Genomic DNA, 23,323 nt, shown 5'->3' on the forward strand with positions numbered 1-23,323 from the left:
ATCAGATCTTCGTGAAACTTGCCATGTATATGCAGAAAGCCCACGCGCAGACAGCAACCATCTCCGATTTTGGAAATTCTTCCTTGAAAAAAAGTTGACGTCATAATATCGCCGCTAATGGAAATCGCCTATACCATTATCTCCGAAACTAGGCAAGCTGTTTGAATTTTGTTTGCGGGAATCAAGCCGGGCATTAGCACAGATAAATTATCGCAAACCTGATACATCAAAATGACGTCATATTCGTTTTTATGACGTCATCATTAAGAGGACGCGGATCTCAGCTCATTTGAGCTTGTTTTCATCATTTAATATTTTAATTACTATTCATTACATTACAAGAACGGCACTCGGTATGGAGCACATACCTCCGCCAGCCTGAAGAGTTTATCCGTTAGGTATCCCAATGATAGGGCGTATATGGATCCTGACCTGAACCTTGTCACACACCCAACCTGATCATCAAGTTTTATCATAATCCGAACACCACGTGCTCACAGACAGACAGACAAACGGATTGGGGTGAAGACAGAACCTCCCGTCCACCTTCCGTGGTGGAGATATATAAATACATTGTACAATATCTTATTTCATCCTAAGATTGTGAGCTTTGTTTATTATCATATGTACAGTTGATCATAAACTGTATATAAATGATAAAGTATAATTTAATACACATATATGTTGGGATAATGACATTGTTCGTTGTTTGTCGGCCATGACGAAGATGTTTGTAGTAGTACAAAAAAATGGCAGAAATTTTTTTTTTCTGCACAGGATTGCGTCAATTATTATAAATAGATTTTAGTACAAAGTACTGAAGTACGATCATACAGGTGGACATTTTTTAATGTAGTTTAAATACTCCAAGTGTATAAATGTGTGGAACGTCATGTGTGGGATTCCACCGGAGTGAAGAGGGAAAATAAATAATCAATGTTCTCGAGCCGGCGGCGGTTTGTGCCCATGTTCCGGCAGGTGTGGTTGAAGGTTCGTTCGTGTTGTCGTTTCCGTCCTTGTCGGTACCAGAGAGGCGTTTTACACCCTCCCGAACCTTTCCGTGCTCCTTGTCGTGTTCATTCTCCTCGGCAAAACCCGAGGAAGCTTTAATCGCAGGTTTGTTCGCGCAGTTCCGTGCCATACTATCCACCTCGACTAGTAGGCCCTGAGTCGAGGAACTGGAGATTGTCATCCGATTTTATTAAATAATAATTACCACAATTACCAGAATTGGGCTCAAAATGATTACAAGGTAAAATGGAGGATGGATCACCTCGTAACGTTCCTTGGGTTGTTTGTAGTGAAACCACAGCGGTTACCATTCACGTCTCATGGGAAGGTCATTGTCTGTGTGGAGTTAACCTTCCCTCTCACATCTCATGGGAAGGTCATTCTGTGTGGAGGTAACCTTCCCTCTCACATCTCATGGGAAGGTCATTGTGTGTGTGGAGGTAACCTTCCCTCTCACGTCTCATGGGAAGGTCATTGTGTGTGTGGAGTTAACCTTCCCTCTCACATCTCATGGGAATGTCATTCTGTGTGGAGTTAACCTTCCCTCTCACATCTCATGGGAAGGTCATTGTGTGTGGAGTTAACCTTCCCTCTCGCATCTCATGGGAAGGTCATTCTGTGTGAAGTTGACCTTCCCTCTCACATCTCATGGGAAGGTCATTGTGTGTGTGGAGTTAACCTTCCCTCTCACATCTCATGGGAAGGTCATTGTGTGTGGAGTTAACCTTCCCTATCATATCTCATCGGAAGGTCATTGTGTGTGTGGAGTTAACCTTCCCTCTCACATCTCATGGGGATGTCATTGTGTGTGTGGAGTTAACCTTCCCTATCATATCATCGGAAGGTCATTGTATGTGTGGAGTTAACCTTCCCTCTCACATCTCATGGGGATGTCATTGCGCGTGTGTGTGTGTGTGTGTGTGTGTGTGTGTGTGTGTGTGTGTGTGTGTGTGTGTGTGTGTGTGTGTGTGTGTGTGTGTGTGTGTGTGTGTGTGTGTGTGTGTGTGTGTGTGTGTGTGTGTGTGTGTGTGTGTGTGTTTAACCTTCCCTATCACATCTCATGGGAATGTCATTGTGTATGGAGTTGACCTTCCCTGGATTGTGGTATGACCTTGGAGTGAAGCCACGGCGATACGCTCCGCTGTCGGCTTCCTGATCGAGGATCGAGGAACATATCCACACATCGTGGAGTGTGCAAAATTAATCGTAGAAATTATTTTTTTTCATTGAATCGAGGATTTTTCAAATTATCGATGAAAACCCCTCTTTGTCTCGGGGTGCTCCCTTGATGTTCATGGCTTTTTCGAAGTGAATTCCACCAAATGAACTCTGCGAGAAGCCCAATAATGTCGATAAAATAAGGTAATTTTCTGTACATCCCATAACTATAGAACTGAAGACAGTTCAGCCAATCTCCACCAAATTTTTTTTTTTCCGGGGTATCCAGGGTTAGGTCATCATCACAAAATACCCCCCCCCCCACCACCCCTTTGTCTCCACGAGTGTCAGGCGACCACTTGTGATTTTCATCTGTACATGTGGAACAGTGCTAGTACTTCGACCACTGACCCCCGCCGTAGAGAGCGGGTACTGCGGTCGGGGAAAGGATGACGATTCTCAAAACAAATCCTCTCTGTCCTGGAGGGAGTGGGAATTACGATTGGAGGAAATTGATTGCCAGTTGAGGATTCATGAGAGGATGCTCAATAACACAAGTACAGTGCAAGATAAATTTATTTATTTATTTATTAGCTCACCTGTACTTTAGTGTGGTGATCTCGTGCGATCGAGCAGTGGCCGTAGGTAAGTCAGTAAGTCAGTAAGTGAGTGAGTGAGTCTGTAAACACTTGTAATTATCGCTTGAACCAAACGTGTGATTTTGATGAAACTTGGCCACAAGCTTCATTTCTGATGCCTAACGAAGGTGTATTGACCACATCAAAATCTGCGCTCATTCAAGGGGTCTGGTTCGGGGGGGGTAGGCCCCTCCACTTCCCCCCCCCAAAAAAAAATTAGGTATTTGCTCTTTCCTCCAAAACTTCACACATTATTTTTATAAAACTAGACCACAACCTTCATCACCTGTAATGTTCCAAAACTTGTTCACGCCATTAAAAAAAAAAAAAAAAAATTCCGGGTCCAATGGGGTCTGTGGGGGGGTTTGAGCGACTTGCTCCTGATCAAGGTGAGCTTCGTATTTTCATAATGAGCACGAATTATGTTTTCTAGTTGATTGGTTTGGATTACTGAGTGTGTGTGTGTGTGTGTGTGTGTGTGTGTGTGTGTGTGTGTGTGTGTGTGTGTGTGTGTGTGTGTGTGTGTGTGTGTGTGTGTGTGTGTGTGTGTGTGTGTGTGTGTGTGTGTGTGTGTGTGTGTGTGTGTGTGTGTGTAATTGGAGTGATATGTTGTGTTCCTCACATGGTTTCTTCCATCGTACACAGGATGGATATTGGGAGAGGTGCGGGATCGTTGAGGGTGGTGAATCAATATTTCCTTGAAAGATTTTATTTATTTTTGTTTGTTTTTTTTAACGGTGAAAGCTGAGCGTGCATCTGAGTAATAAATGTTGATTTTCCGGTATGTTTTGTACTCAGGTTCAGCAACGTTGCCCTTCTGCGCCGCCTTTTACGATGCAGCTCGACAAGCTCGCCTCGGTTCCCTGATGTCTCCATGCCTTTGTTTGTAAGTCCAACTCGCCGACAGCCTCACGGTGTTGTTGGTTTGATTTAAGAAAAAAAAAAAGATGTGTATAAATGGGATCGATGAGTAATGTCCGGTAATATCTCTCGTCTGTGATTGCGATGAATCGCTGCTTTCAGGTTTATCTGGATGAACCTTGATCAGACGCGTCGGCATGTTGATCGAATCTTTATGTATTTATGGCGCCCTTTTATTTCCAGCGGATAACGAGTTGGCATCTTGGCTGTGACTGACGATTGCATTAAAGAAAAAAAAAGAAAAAAAGAAAAATCTTTTTTATGTCTATAATGGCGTTCGTTTTGCAGCGTTGTTCCTGCCTTGCTGCAAGGAGCCCGAGGGAGGTTCTGCATGACGACGATGCTCAGCAAGTGCTGGTGAGTCATCGATGGTCTCCGCTTTATCATTCCAAATCCCTGAGTACGGTTTTTCATTGCACTGTGACGTGTGCATGCTTTATTGTTGGTTTTTGTGGAGTCCATTTAATTGTCTTTGTTTGTTTGTTTGTTTATTTTTGTTTTCTCTCTTCAGACCAGCTCGGTGGATTTGCGTCTCAAGAGCACCACCATGCAGATGTACCAAGCCAACCCTCATCACTATCAAGTACTCGTCGAGATCGGTACGAGGGCAGAGATCATGTTGGTGTTAGAATAGTTTTAGCAGGGGAGGGGATAATGGGAGAATGTAGATTATAAAAAGCACTTTTGGAGATCATCTTTCCTTCATCAAACGGTTTGTATTTGTTTTTATTTTGGTTTGCATGTTGTTTTTGTGCCTGTTATGCCTGGCGATAACGGTGAGTAACGAGTCCCCTCCCTCCCCCCCACCCTCACTCCTAACGAACGATGTAGTTCTGAGTCTGCAATCGCATTTCCAAACCCTGGTGTCGATTTTGAATGTTTGTGGATGTTTTCTGTGCAATATCCTTGTGCATCTCATTGCTACTTGTTGGTTGTATTCTTATTCGCACGAGTGTGGTTTCGTTACGTTTCCATTTTGTTATTTCCACCGATTACCCCTTCTGAAGGATCGGGCTTCGAAGAACTAGTCGTCGTTAACCTGGCCAAACATCTTCCGTCCAGGTCCCTCGTCGCTCTTCGTCGGGTTAACCTCGATTCCTGCTCGCATGAACATCTCTCTCTCCTCCAGGTGTACACCGCGATGCTCCCACCATTACTATACCCGAGTTGGGCCCGACGAGACTGCCCTGTTTGCCATTACCATCCGAGTACTTAGCTCATGATTCTGTGATCCTCAGTTCAAATATCTTGTACCATATGTATCTGCCGATTGCACGCAAATGTTCTTGTAATTGACGTAAAAGTACACTGATGCCTCTATTGTATTGTCATTGTCTCACATCTGATTATTTGTCAAAGCTCTTCCATGATATTTTGAAGCACAACACAAATTTTCAGCAACTTTTTATTGTCTAGCCACATGGTGCAAATGGATACAGGTAGTTGTGCAACTTTTGTATTTCGCAACCTTGTTGCAAAAATTGGTGGTGGTCTATATTTTCTGCAACTTTTATTACCTCCACCGCCGAAGGTGAAGGAGGTTATGTTTTCACCCCTTTCTGTCTGGTTGTGGACAGATCCAGATGAAATTTTGTGGACAGGTTCGGTGTGTGACAAGGGCGAACCGATTAGATTTTGGTGAAGATCCGGATCCGGATCCGACTGCTAGAATTTTTAAAGTGATTCTTCACCATTGAGAGATAGGGCCAAAAACGATATATAGCACGATATCTCAAAAGAGTTGTGGACTGATTCGGATGAAACTTGGTGGACACGTTGGGTGTGTGACAAGGAAGAATTGATTCAAGTTTGGTGAAGATTCGGATTTGGATCTGATAATTTTTAAGTGATTCTTCACCATTGAGGGATGCGGCTAAAAATGATATATAGCACGATATCTCAAAAAGTTGGACAGATTCAGCTGAAACTTTGTGGACGTGTGTGTCACAAGGACGAATTGATTCGATTTTGGTGAAGATCCGAATCTGCATCTGGACATGAAAAATAATTAATTTTTAAAGTGATTCTTCACCATTGAGAGATGGGGCCAAAAATGATATAGTACTGTATAGCATGATACTTCAAAAATGTATTGAGCCTGATATGTTCTCGTGGATCAGGCATGACGTGGCGGAGCTATGCGCTCTACCGAGTGCTCTTCGAGTTGCAACTTTTCTCACCTACTTGTAGCCTCAGCCAAATCAGCTCGCTGGGTGTTATCAGACGGGTGATGTGATGCACAGTTGAAAAATTGCAAAATGTATGCACGAAGATGCAAAATGAAGAGTTGCACTTTTTACCCCGTGGGAAGGAAGCGAAGAGTGGGGTTAAGCAATTGGGTCACTTTGTCTGTCTGTCAACAAACGACAGTTTATGATGGAGGAACAACTTGATTTCCATTGAGCGTTATATTTTGAACACGAATCGGAAAACAAACATGTAGTTTAGCAGTATTTTGGCTCAGAATTCGTCACAATCGCACATGCCCATAAAGGCATGACATAATATTTTTACTCTGTCTGTCTGGTTGTGAAACAAAGTTGAAAATCATTCCAAAGAGGAAACTTACTGTTTTTGAGGATGTCATAAAGGACACAAACGGGCACGAAGAACTAATGTAACGTGTTAAATATGGCGGTGTAAAAGATGCTGCATCAACTGCGATAAACTTCCGGATTTGTTGTTTTTTCAATCAACTTTAAAATCTTGATTTTATTTAAATTTAATTACACACTTGGACCCTGGCGAACACAAATCGCCTTTTTAGCACTTTCAAAACAATTCCGTTTTGCAGTACAGTATTTGGACAAAATATTACGGTATTTTATATAGTGTCGACAAATCAAACTTGCTGCTCGCAGACCCCGCCCATGGCCCATTTTTCTCAAAACCATGGGGTAAGGTGATTTATGAACTCTATTTTGTTGTTCTGCAAAATAACTGCAGAAATATCTGATGGTGTACACAGGCCTTTGGATCAATATAAAACAAATTGGACCACCACACGCTTGTTAACACAAATGTCAAACATACTTCTGCGCTATCTTCTCATCTTTGTCTCTGCATTATGTTCGTCTTGTTTATGATACCATGGTTTGTTTACCGGACATGCCTTGCCATTGTTTTGTGTGTGTCCTCAGGGAGAGCTTCATACATCACAACTTTTCCAGCACCCAAACCTCCTGCCATATTGGGCAACGTTCATTGTCGAAGATGAGCTCTGGGCTGTGACGCCTCTTATGGACTATGGTAAGGCCTGTAGCCTTCTGGCTGGTTTGTCTATTGGGCCTTTGATCAGTTGTGAGCTTGCGACGTCATTTACGTCTGCTCCCATGCTGTCAAATTTTAGACTTGGAACTTGGACGTAGTTTTTCTTTTCTATGTTTTTATTTTATTTTATGTTATTTTTTTTACTTGAACTCTGAACAAGGGAACTCGAGACTCAGTAATTGTGATGTTTTCATAAGGTTGGATTTTTAAAATGTGTCTAATACGAGGTGGTTATGCCTTATGAAAATTTTACCATACTCGCTAATAAATCTGATTTTTGTGGTTGGGTGTGTATATTGTTACGGACGTCACTCTGGACATCTCCGAGAGACCACAAACGCCAATTGCAACCCTTAACTCGGGCTGGATCCTCACGCCCAAAGTCGTTTTACCATGCCGGTGGAATTAAGTGTGGCAGACGAGGAATCGTGCTTGCTATGACACGGTGGATAATTATTTGGCCAAGTGAACCAACTCCACGTGCCGCATTACGTTGGCTACCAATACCATCGTGAACTCAGACTAATTGTCCACCGGGAACGCTATCTCAGACCAACCACAAGCAGTCGAAATAAGGGCACGTATCAACACTTTCAGAAATTTATTACAGGCATGGACAATGAAGCAAGAGTGAGGAATGATGGGATGATGATGAGGGAAGAGAAAACTGCAGGGAAATTGAAATACACATGGCATGTCTATTGATTTGCACATATGAAACATAAACATCCACCCTTACCCCTACATGAACATACCTGATCCCAGAGCATTTATGAATCATTACTTAGCACAGAATACACTACTGGATCCATGAAGAATGACAGACAGATTGGGTTGAGGGAGGAAGAAAATTTAGAGGAAAGAGCAGGAATTTTAGCGTGCCCTGATTGAACCTGAGATCGCTCCGGTTTGAATGACCTTTCCACAGACCAGCACCTGAACTCGCTCCTCGCATTCCCCTCGTGTCGCAGAGCTCCGATGTCGAATCTGTACCGTGAGCCGCATGTTGGGGAGTTTGCGTTTGGAGGCGGCACTGTCCCATCTATGGTGCTGAAACATCACTCGTGGTGGTCAGGTCGGACTGAAGCCGCCGCCGAGAATAAAAATATACTTACGGGAGCCAAAGCACAAAAAAAAGAAAATGTTTGTCGAAAATGTGTGAAAAGCAGAAGGGGTAAATGAAAGTGCGAACTCAGAGTTGTAACAATTGGCTGTGAGGAAATCTTGGGAAGGGATGACGGTCCTCTCTGGTGGTTGTATCATATCCTTGCTGCGAGAGACCGCGAGTTACCTCTGGTCCGGCTCTTTTATACTCTTTTTGCTCTCGGCAGACCTGATCTTCCTCCCGGCTATGGTCCTCCTTTGGTGCCTCATGAATGACCCAACTGTGCCAGACTGCGTCACGCGAATTGGGGGAGTGGGGGAATGGGGTCGAAGTGGATATTGACTTCTAGAAACTGTCCCTGCAGCCCCTGTGTCATCACCTTCCGCTCCACTGCAGATAGTACCAGCTTGAAGTGCCTTGTGTGAACTCTGGTGCAGGAAATTGCTTTAAAATGCGGTGATGTTCGTGAATGTGTGTGAATGGCGTGAGGTGTGTGAGAATTTTGGAAGAGAAAGAGATGGAGAAATGTGGAAATATACAAGGGGGGGGGGAGGGGAAAAACCTTATCTTTTACATGCACAATACATATCGATCACATGAATACAATTTACCTAACCACCAAACATAATACCAAAGGAGTAACTAATATTTACATGTCTGTGTTTTGACCTGCACAGGGGTGCACAAAGTCCACCCTGCACTCACAACCATCACATCATGTTGGGTAGACCAGGCAACAGCCATTAACCACCAGATTGGAAGGATTACGTGTTGTTTAACTCTTCCATTCTGGTGGTTGACTGACATGCTGAGTACCTTGATCGTAAAGTCATGGTTTTGTCGTGATTGGGACAAGCAAGGTCCTTGCTGCTGCAATTGTTTGGCGTGGGGGTGCACGTCGGTTATAACCGTCGGTTATAATTATTAGAATGAAGATAGACCCCTGTTTGTGTACACGTACAGGTAGTGGACAAAAAAAATGGAAACGCCTGGGTAAATGAGGGACACCAAGTATATTGAAAGCAATGGCTTCCACACAGGTGTGGCCCATGTGTTTAATTAAGCAAATAACAGCCTATCATGCTTCGTGTCATTTTGAAAAATGTTGCACAGGCCTGGTTGCCAATAATTATGACTAGCATAACTGCAAGAGGAGAACTCAGTAACTTTGATAGAGGGGTGATTGGGGTACTTTTGGCAAGAGCTTCAGTGACAAAACAGCCAACTTGCTGATGGTTCACGAACAACGGTGTCTCAGATGTTGGCATGGAACTCCAAGGGGAAAAAAAACATCATCAGCAAAGGGCAACAGTGGGCAGAAGATCACACTCCAGGATTGTGATATCCGTGCATTAATTTTAAGTGCAAGGCAAAGCAAGCGAGCAACTGCAGATCGATTGACTATAAATTTCAAACTGGGGCTCAAGCAGCCAGTTTTATCAAAAATGCTCCGCTGAGAACTCCACAGAGTGGGCTACCATAGTTGGGTTGCAGTGTACAAACTGCTCCACACCTGGCAATGCACGTTTGCAAGACCAGTGGTGCAAAGAGCACAGGGAATGGACTACCAAGCAGTGTAGAAACATCATATGGTCAGATGAATCATCCTTTACCATGTTCTCGACAAGCAGATGAGTGCACGTGTGGTGCCAACCGAAAGAACTCCACAACCTGAGTGCTTGGTTCCAACAGTGAAGAGTTTTGCTGGTTCTCTAATGTTGTGGGGTGCATTTTCCTGCCGTGGTTTATGTGCAGTCAATGCCAACTGCTACTTCATGGTACTGAGTGATCATCTTCACCCCATGTTGCATTTCTTTCCTGCAGGGAGGGGTGTTTTCCAGGATGACAATGCCCCCATCCACAGAGCACATGTGGTCACCCAATGGTTTGATGAGCATGACACTGATGTTATCCATACATCACGGCCTTCTCAGTCACCAGCTCAACCTAATCGAGCATTTATGGGATATTCTGGAACACCATCTGAGACAGCGTTTTCCACCTCCATCAAACAGGTGTGAGTTGATTGACTTTCTCATCGAAGAATGGTGCTGCATCCCTCCTGCAGAATTGCAGATGCTGGTGGACCTCTGCCATGGTGCATACAGGCCATACTGACTGCACATGGTGGTGCAATGCCCTATTAAGTGACTTTAAATTGGTGTTTCCATTTTTTTTTGTCCACTACCTGTAGGTTATAGGAGTTTTTGAACTGTTTATTGTATTTTTGGATCGAGATAGGTTGTCCTCTTTCTTATTGTGCTCCTCAACCCCTCTCCCCTCACACCCTGGGGAAGAGGAAGAGTAAGATGCTCTGATCGCACAACACTGCTGCCATTGATTGGTGACGAGCCATGCAACGTGCCATTGGAACACGCTACTCAACACGCCATGGTGCTGATTGGTTCAGGATTGGCCCTGCCTGATTAGGCTACAACGCTGTCGCTTGGTGTGGCATGACCCCATGGTTGGTTGGAGAGAGACAGAGGTGTGCTAATGTGGGCACCTCGGGGACTAGAGTGGTCAATAACGGGAGTACCTGTTCTGGGTCTGTAGAGTCTGGACGGTCTTCATGAGTCTTGGCTGCTGCTGAACGGGGCTAGCGGAGTGTTCTGCCTTCACAAGCTGCTGCTTCCCATTGAAACCGTGTGTGTGTGTGTGTGTGTGTGTGTGTGTGTGTGTGTGTGTGTGTGTGTGTGTGTGTGTGGGTGTGTGTGTGTGTGTGTGTGTGTGTGTGTGTGTGTGTGTGTGTGTGTGTGTGTGTGTCGCCTCGGGAGTTTTGTTTCTCTTCCTGATGAGTATTGTTATTCGTTGTGTCTTTGTGCTGGATTCCCCATATTTGCCGTCTTGTGCCCTGACTAAATTACTTCTATTTCCGAAGTTTGTTTGCATGTCTGTTCTGGCCATTCTTCCCACTCAAACCGATCGGTTTAATTAATACATCTTTGGGGCGTTAAATTTGTTCAATAACCTTAACTTACAACCGACATGGTTTAGTCCTCATTTGGAGTACAATGTGCATTCTCTGCTCGGGTGCGTTTTGTGACCAAAGTGCCTTAGGTACGGTCATTCACAGAGTTTATCTCCAACATGTTTGGCCTCAGCTGCGGTTGTGGCTGTGCACTCATCGTCACTTTGTCATCCATAATAAGTGCGGCCGGGGAAGGACGGGGGGGGGGGTGCGCGGTGGAGGTGGTTGTAGAATTTCAGATTGTGGTTACCACCTTACCCCTTTGTACTTTGGCAGATTAGGTAATCGCATAATTTGTTGTTGGTAGTGACACTGCCTGAAGATTACCATGTGTACATTTTCTGTTCCAACTTCCGAACTGGTTGTTTTTCTTTCTTTCTTTCTCAAAAGGCTCTTAATTTTATTCTTTAAACTTTTTCTTTTATTCAGTTCTCGTGTTACTGTTGAGAAATACGGGTTGCAGCCTCACTGCCATTTGGATCAAATGCATTGTGTTTGAGTGTGTCGTGCAAGTGCGTGATGTGTTGGTGTGTGTTGTGTTTGTGTGACGAGTCGATTGAGGTTGGGAGATGTTTCTTACCCTTGCCAGAGGAGAGGATATTGCATTTGGGACCGTTTGTTTGTTTGTCTGTCTCTCTCTTTGTTTGTTTGTTGACACACAACGTGAGTATGTGTATGAATTGCATTCGACCCTTTACAACCCCCATGACCCGTCAAACACTTTAGAACCCAAAGACCCAATTGCAACCTTTTGAACCTGTAGACCCTTTCGAGTCCCAAAGACCTTTAGCCTCCTTTCTACCCTTTAGATATTCACACCTTTCAAACCTTTTAATACCCTGTAGACCCTTTTTATGTTTTAGGACCCTTTTGACCCATTCAGACAATTCTGACCCTTTAGACCTTAGCCCTAGGCTAACCAACATATTTTACTCCCCAATCTTACCAACTGGGGTCTTTTCAGACCCCAACTCAAAAAACACTAAATTTCATACAATCTGCTGAAGCTTCACATCAATGAGGAAACATAATTATTTTGATTGGATGATGATTTGGTGATAAAGTAAATAAACGTAAGCATAAAAATAACTAAAAGTTGGAGGACTTGCTTGATACAAATACCACGTGACGTAATCATCAATGCAAAAAAAAAAAAAAAATTCAACAAAAGCAACGGGTCTTTTTGGACCCCAGAAAGGATTTCCTTGTAACTCTGTGCAGCAAGGTGGGATCTTTTATTAAGATCTTTCTGCCTTCAGACCATTAGACCTTTACAACTTTTCGGACTTTTGACCTTTACACATTTACAACTCGACCATTTCGAACTTTCATTTGCAATCACCGACCTTACATTTCTACATCCTTCCATTTATTTGCCAAACAAAATGCACTACACAAAACAAGTCCTGGCGAGGGGCTGCAATCTCCGATGGCTCTCTCTTGTTACCTCCGCAATCTCCGATGGCTCTCTCTTGTTACCTCCGCAATCTCCGATGGCTCTCTCTTGTTACCTCCGCAATCTGCGACGGACGGAGGTAATGTTTTCACCACTGTTTGTGTGTTTGTTTGTGTGCAGGATATCTCAAAAAGTTGTGTATGGAATCAGATGGAATTTGGTTGGCAGGTTGGGTGTGTGACATGGATGAATTGATTCGATTTTGGTGAAGATCTGAATTCGGATCCGGATGCAGGCGGAGGTATGCGCTCTACCGAGTGCCCTTCTAGTTTTCTATGTTTTATTTTTCATTGAATTGAACCTCGAGTAATCGGATCCGTTACATGGAGTCAAAGGATAGTTTTTTTTTCAGGCTGTTAGTCTCGCACCAAAGTGGGTGTGAGGTTATTGCAATGCCGTGTGTCCGCTTCCGTGTCCGCGTCCGCGTTTCGCTTTTAAAATGTTTTTCTCTGCAAACGATTGTCCGATGGATGCGAAACTTTAAACGTAGGAGGGATTCTCCGTGGAGAATATTTTATTGCCAACTCTAATGTCATAGGTCACACGGTATGGCAGCCATATTGGATTGAAGGGAAAAAAAAATGGACATCATGTTCTCCAAAACTGCTGAACGAAAAAAATTCAAACTTGGCATATGTCATCCACTCCCTATGGGGTGTATATGGTGTTGCTAATGTCATCAGTGAAGTGGTATTCCAGCCATAATTGGTTAAAACTTCATATAATTTGATATATGGCCTGATGCAAGTGAAGAATTAAATTTATGGCGTTCATAACCCATGTCAAGAAACCGACATAATAGGGTGCATGGATGATATGGGTATCTGGTCCATAATAGCAGTGGGCCATAATCGTAGTGCCTTCAGTAAATGATTGTTTGCTCAGAATGAAAAAGCACAAGGCGAAACTATGCACTTCACGGGTGCCATTCCAGTTGTTGTTGATGATCCATTGCCCCAAATTTGATATCATGCTTGCTCTCCTGTTCTCCTCTGAATTTGCTACATCTTTGCTGAGGTTTTGGGACTTGTACGTGGTGTTGGATTTTGAGAACTCGTCTGTGGTATTTTTGGGCTTTCATTGGAATTCGGAACTCTCATCACTTCAAGAAGGAGAGGGTGTTGATCATTTTTGATTCGTTCCTTAGGCTCAGCAAGGGACCTGCTGTCCTCAAGGTTCCCCAATGGCCTTCCAGAGGGAGTCATTGCACATCTGCTGCAGGAAACCTTGAGGGGACTGGACTACGTGCACCGCATGGGGTACATACATAGGTAATGACAGCACAAATCATGAAATGATGTACATTTTGTGGAATGCAAGATTATAGATGATATAATAGATCTGTTATTCAGTGTAAAGGGCACCATGATATCGTGTTAAAAGTTTAAATATGTTGGGTGCGTCGAGCATGCATAGTATGTTAAAAAAATAAACACCACCTCCTCCCCCCTCCCTCGACTCACCTCCACCTGTTTCCTGATGCAATGAAATAACAACCTGGATTGTTCTGGAGTGGTTTTCTGTTATTGTGTGTTATTGCATTCAAAAGAATAAGAATTGAACGAATAAAGACATCTTTTTTTTTGCATAAAGACATGCTTTCTGTCTGTTCACACAACCTTACACGTCTGTACATCTCCAAAATGATAGGGCGGTGAGTAATGTATTATAGCTTCTCCAAAATGTATTTGTCAAGATGGTGCTTTTTCTGTGCTTTCTTTATTATAAACTTCCCATGTTCTTCTGGGTAGGGCTGTGCGAGCGAGCCACGTACTCGTGTGCAGAGAGGGCCGTGTGCGCTTGTCTGGCCTGCGATGCTGTCTTCCACTGGAGGGCAGCGGACGTAGAGGCACCGTTGCGCATTCATTCCCAGCTCATGCGCATCTCTCGCTGCCTTGGTTCAGCCCAGAACTACTACGACAGGTGTCCAGCATTTAGCCAAACCTGCAATCTTCGCTGTTGTTTTTGCTTGCACGTTCCGTTTGGCACGCCGATGAGCACTCGTAAGAGTTCTTGAGTAGTCACGATGCCTGAGCGTCGGCCTTCTGTGTCTGTGTCTGTCTCTGTGGTGTGCAGAACCTGCAGGGTTACAGCACAAAGTCGGACATTTACAGCGTGGGGATCCTCGCGTGCGAGCTTGCGAACGGGCATGTCCCCTTCAAAGACATGCCCATGACGCAAGTGGGTACCGGGCACTTGAATCGCTGTGCACGTCGTGCCAAACCTGTGTTGGTATTCTTGTGTACCTTTCCAAATGTCGTTGCACACCAACTCCTACCCCCACTCTGAAAAAAAAATAAATTAAAAACCGATTCTTATGTACGAGTTTCCCAATGACGTCGCTTCCTTGCGAGTCTTTGCCCCGCATATGTGACGTCACGGAAACTTGCCAATAGAGATGTTTGTAAATTAGGGTGTTTTGTGGGGGGGGGGTCTAATTTGTTTGTTTATGCATCACTACGTATGTATCCATGCAAGATTTATGTGGTCAACGTAACATTTCACTGATCAAGGTGAGCACTGAGCATATGTCTTGTCTCCTTTTTAAGATCGAAGGGCAAGATGGTGGGATGGTGTGCATTTGGACTGTGCCTGAAGGAAGTGCTTAAATTAGTGGTTTGGGAGTGACGTTGGTGGGAGCGGAGGAGGTATTATTATTATTTAAGAATGTTGTCTTGTTTCTGGCAAATGCGATTTTCCTTCAATATCTCAAAATTCCATCGGTTGACAACATCTGAGTTTTAATTGGAGCAACATCCGAGCCATTCGAAAAGGGAGACAAGACGGAGCTGCAGACTTTATTTGCTGCTAATTGACACTCACTAGTCCTGTCCTTACCTCATCCCCCCCCCCCCAAAACCACACACACACACACATTTCAATGGGATCTATGGTGTATTTTATTATCACTTGTCACATAGGCTTCCACTAAATGAGGTGATTATGATGCACACTTATTCTTGTTCATTTGGCCATATTTTTTTATTGTCTTTTTATCAGATGTTGCTGGAGAAGCTTAACGGCACAGTCCCATGCCTGCTGGATGTGCATACAATCCCCCCCGAAGAGCTCGATGCAAACGGTACCGCATCTCGCACCGTGGATGTCAGTACAGCCAGTATGCAACTGTGGCAATGTTTGTTCGATTCCGTTGGGCGTTTATCCATCGGTCCAGCACGTTATTTGAGAACAGCTTCTCAGGGATAACGGAGTACCTCCGGCACTCTTGGCACATGACCACCCAAGTAAATGCCATATTGTAGTAGCTCCGGGGGAGTGGGCTCTGGTGATTTGTGGCATTCCTTGACCTGACCCGCAGCTGTTGAAATGAATGATGCGACAGCAACCAAAATTGCATCAGGTGCTGAGTAAGGGTGTAACAGTTGGTTGTATCATTTCCTGCAATTATGGGTACTTTTTTTTTTTTTTTTTTTTTTTAATTTTTTAATTTTGGTGGTTACAGCCACGTTATGGCTACCCAAAATGCTAGAAACGTCTTAACTCCCATTCTCGCAAGCAGTGTACTCGTTGAAGCGCCAACCTGACCGGCAAAGCACTCGGATGATTGTTCTTGGTGTGGTCGAGAATGAAACCCAGTATTAGGCAAGTCACAGGTGTGTGCGCCAAGTCTGACCTGTGGCCGCATCAAGACTATCCGAAGAGCGTCATAAATATAATGTACACTTTCAAAATTCTAAAATTGCAACAAATCATTCCAACATGCTCTGCCCATTTCCCTCCTATCGGTAAATAAATTGCTTTTCGGCGAGCGTTTTATTTACTCATTTGTTTGTTTTTAAACCAGGTGAAGTGGATTGTGTTTATGATTTACTGGCGATTAGTTATTTTGAGGAACTCGGTGTGCCGACCCGTCACTTCGCTGACTGGATTAATCAAGGGACAGACAGCATGTTGCACTTCACAAACGTATCACCTGTCTTTTCGTGAATCTAAATGAGGATGTAAAATGAAGTTAAATACTCGGGGAAAAAGGATCTTTTATAACACGTAGTTGTTGCTCCTGTTGTCGTGCCGGTAGTAGTTGTTGTTTGCTTCTTCCATGTAGTTTTACATATTTATTCGTCGGCGGAAGCATTGGGTTTTCGGGTTTTCCGTGTGTTCGTTTCCGAGATAACTTAAGAATGTCAACCTTGGTAAAAGTATGTATAATGATGCAAAGATGAACTGATTAGATTTTGGCATCAAGAGGTCAGAGGTCATACGAGGTAAAAATGTGATACTTGAGAACAGCTGAAAAGATTTGAATCAAACTTGGTTTGAAGTATTATAATGATGTAATAATGTGGGCGGAGTCATATTGGTCGACGTCGCGACGTTGAAGAGTGCCGTTCGAGTTTTCTATTGCTTCCACAAGTATTACTTTATTAATCTAATGATGTGTGTGTGTGCTCCTTCCGTGTCCATCACACTTTATTCGAACATCTAAAGGGATCCTGCTGTCGTACCAATGGAACCACTACATTGAATCTCCAAGTCCTGCTTCTTCCTTTTCCCTGCAGGACAGACAGGCTTTTAAAACCAGCATTTGTGTGATTAAATGGACCATAATTTTTGTTCTAAGTAAATCGATTATCTTTCCAAAGGAACCATTTTTTTTTTCTCAGACTGCAATGAACCCTTGACAATAAACTGTGACGGACGCACACAATGTACGTGGGTACTTTGAGACCTCGTGAGTCTCTGTTCCACCTTCTGAAACCCACATATGGAGATGACAATCGAACACACACACACACACACACACACACACACACACACACACACACACACACACACACACACACACACACACACACACACACACACACACACACACACACACACTGATGCTTCTCCATCCAGTAATTTATTTTTATTATTCATCTTTCCAGGCTGTTGCTGTGGTTTCCAAATGTAGCATTTGTTACGGTATTGTGCTTTGGGAGTTATTCGTACTCTTCGTTCCTTTTCCATCCATATTCATTCTCTCGTGTATATTTTTCTTGATCTGTTCTTCGATCCCCAGACGGGCTCACGTCGACACACCCGTACCGGCGTTCCTTCAGCACGGCTTTTCACGACTTCACCAACCTTTGCTTCAGGAACGATCCTCACCGCAGGTGAGAAATTCTGTGCTCCGTTCGAATGTGCTCTTCTCACCTATCGAACCCTTGATCTGCGCAAATCGGTGAACCCAGTGCATACATTTGACTGGATGTTTTTCTCTCTTGTAGGCCTTCAGCCGCGACCCTACTCAATCACCAATTCTTCAAACAGGTAAGGAACCCAAAGGCGTCCTTCATGGGAGCACATCTGTTGGTTACATCAAGTTTCTTTTCGCCTTAAAAAAAATCAGGGTTTTTTTTTTTTAATGTCTTTATCATTGGTAGGTAGCGTTGTCTTCATCGTTATCCTTGTTACCTTTGCATTCTGAGAAAGGTTGTTTTGGTCGCTGTGTATTTATTTATTTGTGAATATGTGTGTTTGTTTGTTATTCGCATAACTCAGAAAGTTTTAAACCGAATTGCATGAAATTTGGTGGGATGATTCGTGAGTATCTAAGGACGATTTGATTAGATTTTGGGAGCGATCGGGTCAAAGGTCAAGGTCATGAAAAGGTCAAAAAAACTCTTTTGAGCATAACTTCCTTCATAATACAGCTATCGACATGCAACCACCGCCATATTGTTCCATGACGAGATACCTTTCGGATGTGTAGTGTCGGATTTGACGTAACGTCATCGGAAGTGCGTCTAAATGACGTCACAAGATGACGGAAATTTTCAATTTTCGATCTCATCAGTTTTGATCATACCGTTTTGTAGGACTTACCTTAAGGACGTCACACAACAAATTTGACTTCGATCGGACTGACCGTTATGACGTCACTGATGTTTGAACATGACGTTTTTCAATTGTGGCTAAAATGTCCTGATATTTTACATTCAAATATCTATATAATTTATAAAGCAAAGTCTCCCAAATCCAGGCATTTGGATCAGTACCAAAATATCTGTTTATTGATGTACAGGTTTTGCCAATTAACTCTGTGGTCAAGGTCACACTCAAGGTCAAAATATACTTGTAGGCATAGCTTCAGATCTAATAGAGCTATTGACATGAAACCAACGTTAAAACGTTCAGTGAACTACGAGCTTTCAGAATGGTAGTCCCCAATTGGACGTGACGTCCCCGGAAGTGCATCAAAATATGACGTCATTTTTCAACTTTTTAATTTTTCAGTGTTTATCATTCCATTTTGTTGGACTGCCTTCAAGGAGGTTACACACCAAATTTGACGTCAACCGGACTGACGGTTGTGACGTCATGGACGTTTTAAAATGACGTTTTTCAAATGTGCCCGGAAAAAAGTTGCGGCGACGAAGGTATGCGCTCGACCGAGTGCCCGTTCTAGTTTGTGTTAGCATTGATCACTTTACCAAATTCCAATTGGATGCCGATTGCGTCTTAAGGCATTTTTAAAATTATAATCCTTACTATAATTCACGGACGTGTGTGTGTTTGTCGTGCTAGTCCTTCTGTCGTTCTGGCCTGATTATATCCAGACTTGATAATATATAGGAACAGCATGACCCAAATTAATGTGTTGGGATGTTTTTATCTCTGCTGGTGGTCTTTTTTTGGGGGGGAGGGGGGAGAAAGGAGAACACAAATTCTCTATGTAAACGTGTATCATGTAGTGCCACCTCCAGGTGAGAAAGGGTATTACAAGTCTCCACCCTTTGCTTTACAGCAGGGGTTCCCAAACCCAGGGTCGTGACCCAAGTTCAGGTCGTGAGGGCCTTCTGATTGGTCGCCGATGACTACATGCCGCTTGATCTTACAGCGATGCACCGTATTCGAATGTTGGCATCTTGTCAACTTCTCACAAATCCTGGCTTTTAAGGGGAGTTTATCATAGGTACCGGCACCAAGTAGGCACCGGTACCACTTGGGTCACGAGGCGAATGCGATTTCAAATTTTGGGTCATGGACAAAAACGTTTGGGAGCCAATGCAGTACAGTATTCCTGTTTCCGTGTTTTCCAGTGCAGTGAGGTGTTTTGAATTGTAAGTAGTATGCATGTTTTTGCTTCACATACGTAACCTGGGTTAATTTTATTTTTTGGAGCAATTGAAGCAGCAGTCCTGCCTATACACTGCCTAAATAAAGGGATTTGTCAGAAGAACGTGTTGTACACTTGGAATAAGATTGCCCGTCAGGTGGGTACTCTATGGTATTAATAATCAGAAAGATAATAACAATGACCCCACCCCCCCCCCCTCCTAGCGGCTCCTGTAGGGAGCACGTGCTTCTCGGTTTAATAATTACCCTCGTCACCTAAGGTGGATGGAGGTTATGTTTTCACCCCCGTTTGTGAGCAGGATTTAAAGTTATGGACGGATTCAGACAAAACTTGGTGGACAGGTTAGGTGTGTGACAAGGACTAATTGATTCGATTTTGGTGAAGATCCGAATCTGGATATGAGGATTTTTAAAGTGATTCTTCACCGCTGAGAGATGGGGTTAAAAACGAAACGTAGCACGATATCTCAAAAAGTTGTTGAGACGTATTATGACAAAACTATGTAGATGAGTCAAGTGGGTGACGATAAGCCCATTAGATTTTGTTTCAGGTCCAGATCCAGATCCGACCGATCAGTGGGATACAAAAGTTAAGCCGTTCAACCTGGTGGAGGTATGCGCTCCACCGAGTGCCGTTCTAGTTATGTTTGTTGTGATTAACTTCCTTCAGAAATGGTTAAGGTTTCTGGAGGAATGTGTCTTCATGACATAAAGGTCCCTGACATTTCTTTTTCCCCCACAATACACAAGTTAACAAAGGATTTGGGAATCGAACCTAAGTTATCTCAATCAGCTCTGCACTTGCGCTTGACGATCTGTTTTGATTCTTCTGCGTCTCTACCTCGGTACATCAGGCAGCCACATTGCCACAAATTTCTCCCAATAGTAATTGTCTGTTTATTTTTATTCTTATTTGAATGCAGATGTCGAGGCTCGTGGAGGAGTTGAGCGGACAGAGGAAAATTGGTCATTGGACTTGTAGGCATTATTGTAAAGGGAAAACTATCCACTCTTACAAAGAAGAGCGACATATAATGGTATCCACAAGTATAGATGAGATCCTCCCGCCAATAACTCCACATTTAGAAAGTGCACGTTATAAGGTGGCAATATGGCTGCTGCAGATGTGAAAGACGAGATGGTAGAACACAAGACGACAGAATTCTAGAGTTGATTCGACAGGCAAATAATAGAGGGACAAAGGAATGGGTGTGAACGTGAAGGTTTGACTTGGGGACGGTAACTCGATGTGGGTTTCGGTTTTTATAAATGACACGATCTTTCCTTTTTATCACTCATGCTTTGTCAACAAGGCTCGGAGGAAGCTTGGAGAAGCATTACTGGACCTGTTAGCACCCGCTGCACCGTTGGCTGACCTAGCTGCTGCGCCGCCTGAAAATCATAACGGTCTGGATGACGTCACAGCCAGGCTGGAGCAGCTGCAGACTGATGACTGGGACTTCTGAACCTGGATGGGGCCTTTAGTTCCCCCATCCCTGCTTTGCATCTGCTTTTGTTGCACAGTTCTGAATTCATTGAACTTTGCTACCACCAACCAACCACACCACTTATTGGTAGGACAGAGCAAGACTGCTGAACCCAAAGGCTGCCAGCTTATGGGCCATTTACTCCCACTGCAAAGTTAACCAAGATATCCATTTTCTTTGCAATTCCTCTTTATTTTTGAATATCAACCCTCCATCCCTCACTTTGGTTATGAGCTGGATTTCAGGTTGCTTGTTTATCAGTTTGAATATGAATGGACTGAGCCCACCATTATTATCCGAAAAGGTGTTTTGATGACCGATCTCATGCAGATTCGTCACCCCGAAGGCTTGATGCAGAGCAGTCTTGTGTCAAAAGTTTGTCTTGATGACAACATGTTGGCTTTAAGCCCGATTGTTGTTTTTAAGCTTTTGTTATCAATTTTTTGCCAATTTGTTGGCTTTTTCATGACGACGGCCTGTCCCATTTCATCATGTGACATTTGTGTTGTGCAATCTAGCATTGCTATGTACAGTATTAAACACGTGACAACCTCCCGTTTCACCTGCTCTCCCAACGTTAATTAATCCGGTGGAAGGAAATGGTGATTATATGGATCCATGCACCTCCGAACATAAACTTGCATTCACCATGACCACACACACACCACGAGGTGCACTCATCCAGGTGAATTACACCGCATTTTCTTTGCAACCATCTGTGAGACAACGAAGGGCCTTGCACATCATGGATGTGAAAATGGCTGAATGTTGACCCTTCCTCCTCCTCCCCGTGCCTTGTACTTCCTTTTCATCATTTATCTTATCTTGTAATGCTTGTTGGATGGTACAACAGCTCGGTGATGATCCGCAGTAATTATTGTCTGCGAGTTCCGCTGATGCAGGTTCTTCGAATCCACGCTTTTCAGTTTGGCCATTGCTCATTGGAAGGAAGTCGATGGAGAAAGGGGATCACCCACGTTTCAAAAGGCGTCCTCTTTCACCGGCTCGTAGTTCTGGGTTGTGTTTTGGCTCCTGAATGGGGAGTTGAAGCTGCGAGTGGTACGAGATGTTGTGATTATGGCACAGCTGCAATCGTTATGAGTCGAGGCTCATTTCAAATCTAACTTTATTTGTTTAGTTTTGATTTATGAGATTCTAACGATTCCAGATGCTCCAAACTCGCTCCTCCATTCCCCTCGGTGACTAGGACAGCACCATCTCCCCGCTCACCAGGGTGGCATTTCGAGACGATCTCATCACGTAAGTGTGGCTGTAAGCTGTAAGCAGATTAAAATTGAAACAGTGTTTTCACTGTATTAAAGGCTTTTACATTAACCTAACACCAAGCCTGGTGTTGACTTGGTGGTTAGGGTGGCGGCTTGGGATCCTAGGGTCCTGAGTTCAAGCCCCGTTGGCCGCTGAATTAAAATATACATCAGGAGGTTGACTCAGCCTGTCATCCTTCCGAGGTCGGCAAAATGTACTGGTAAGGGGGACACTGCATCAGCGGCATAGCCGCGTCCCAACGAATGATGCAACCAGCAGCCACAGGCTGCACTCGATAGAAAGAGATTAACCTAACAACCGGTAAATGTCGTCATGATTAAACATAGCTCAAAGAGAACCCTTCCGTGTGCTTCACAGAAGAGCATTTTGCACATGTCTTGCATATCCATCTCATTGTGCGCAGCTTTATGTCCAAATTGGGGGAGGGTGTTTGCCCTATTTTCCCATGAAAATGTTCACATTGAATCTTTATATTGTGGTTCCCGCAGGGAGCAATTAAGTGTTTCGTCCTGGTGGCCGTGATGTCTCGCTTTTTGAAGAACAAGCCCCCAAATTTTTTTTTTTCATTGGGCTTGGCCTGGATTTGAACCCGAGACCTCTCGCACACAAAGCGAGAACCATGCCCCTCGACCACCAAGCCATTGCCGTTCAATATAACCCCATCAACGTAAACTTTTGTTTGAACAACAATGTTCACTTTTTGATCACCCACATTTGTAATCTGTGGCGGTCGAGTACAATGACCTTTACCCTCTGATTATGACCTCCAGCAAAGAGAGAAAAAGAAAAGTTCAGTTTCATTCATGGATGCTGTTTCATTGTAAAATAATCCGTTTGTTTTAATTTTGAGGCAGAATTTAATGTGCAACCAATTGGCTGATATAAGGAGTCGGCGATACCGATAATCATCAGCAATCTCCGATCACAACCTTC

At 43.7% G+C, this 23,323-nt stretch overlaps 1 protein-coding gene across 5 annotated transcripts; it reads left to right on the top strand.

Moving 5' to 3' along the window:
- The first annotated feature begins 805 nt into the window (after positions 1-805).
- Positions 806-21,665, top strand: STRADA (STE20 related adaptor alpha). Of its 5 annotated transcripts, none has more exons than XM_085850885.1 (13): positions 806-990; positions 3,606-3,693; positions 4,017-4,085; positions 4,240-4,327; positions 4,736-4,857; positions 6,869-6,977; positions 13,678-13,801; positions 14,282-14,453; positions 14,607-14,758; positions 15,531-15,612; positions 17,557-17,650; positions 17,765-17,807; positions 20,930-21,665. In XM_085850885.1, the coding sequence occupies exons 2-13, from the start codon at positions 3,682-3,684 to the stop codon at positions 20,967-20,969; spliced, it is 1,107 nt and encodes a 368-aa protein (XP_085707011.1). In that variant the 5' UTR covers positions 806-990; positions 3,606-3,681; the 3' UTR covers positions 20,970-21,665. The 5 variants fall into 5 exon arrangements, with proteins under 5 accessions (XP_085707011.1, XP_085707012.1, XP_085707008.1 ...); XM_085850882.1 differs by having other exon boundaries at positions 807-990; positions 14,607-14,711; XM_085850884.1 differs by having other exon boundaries at positions 938-978; positions 14,607-14,711.
- Positions 21,666-23,323: the final 1,658 nt, after the last annotated feature.

Source organism: Eptatretus burgeri, chromosome 13 (genome assembly GCF_056783735.1).
Source record: "Eptatretus burgeri isolate ZD-2024b chromosome 13, Ebu_testis_v1, whole genome shotgun sequence".
Classification (NCBI taxonomy): domain Eukaryota; kingdom Metazoa; phylum Chordata; class Myxini; order Myxiniformes; family Myxinidae; genus Eptatretus; species Eptatretus burgeri.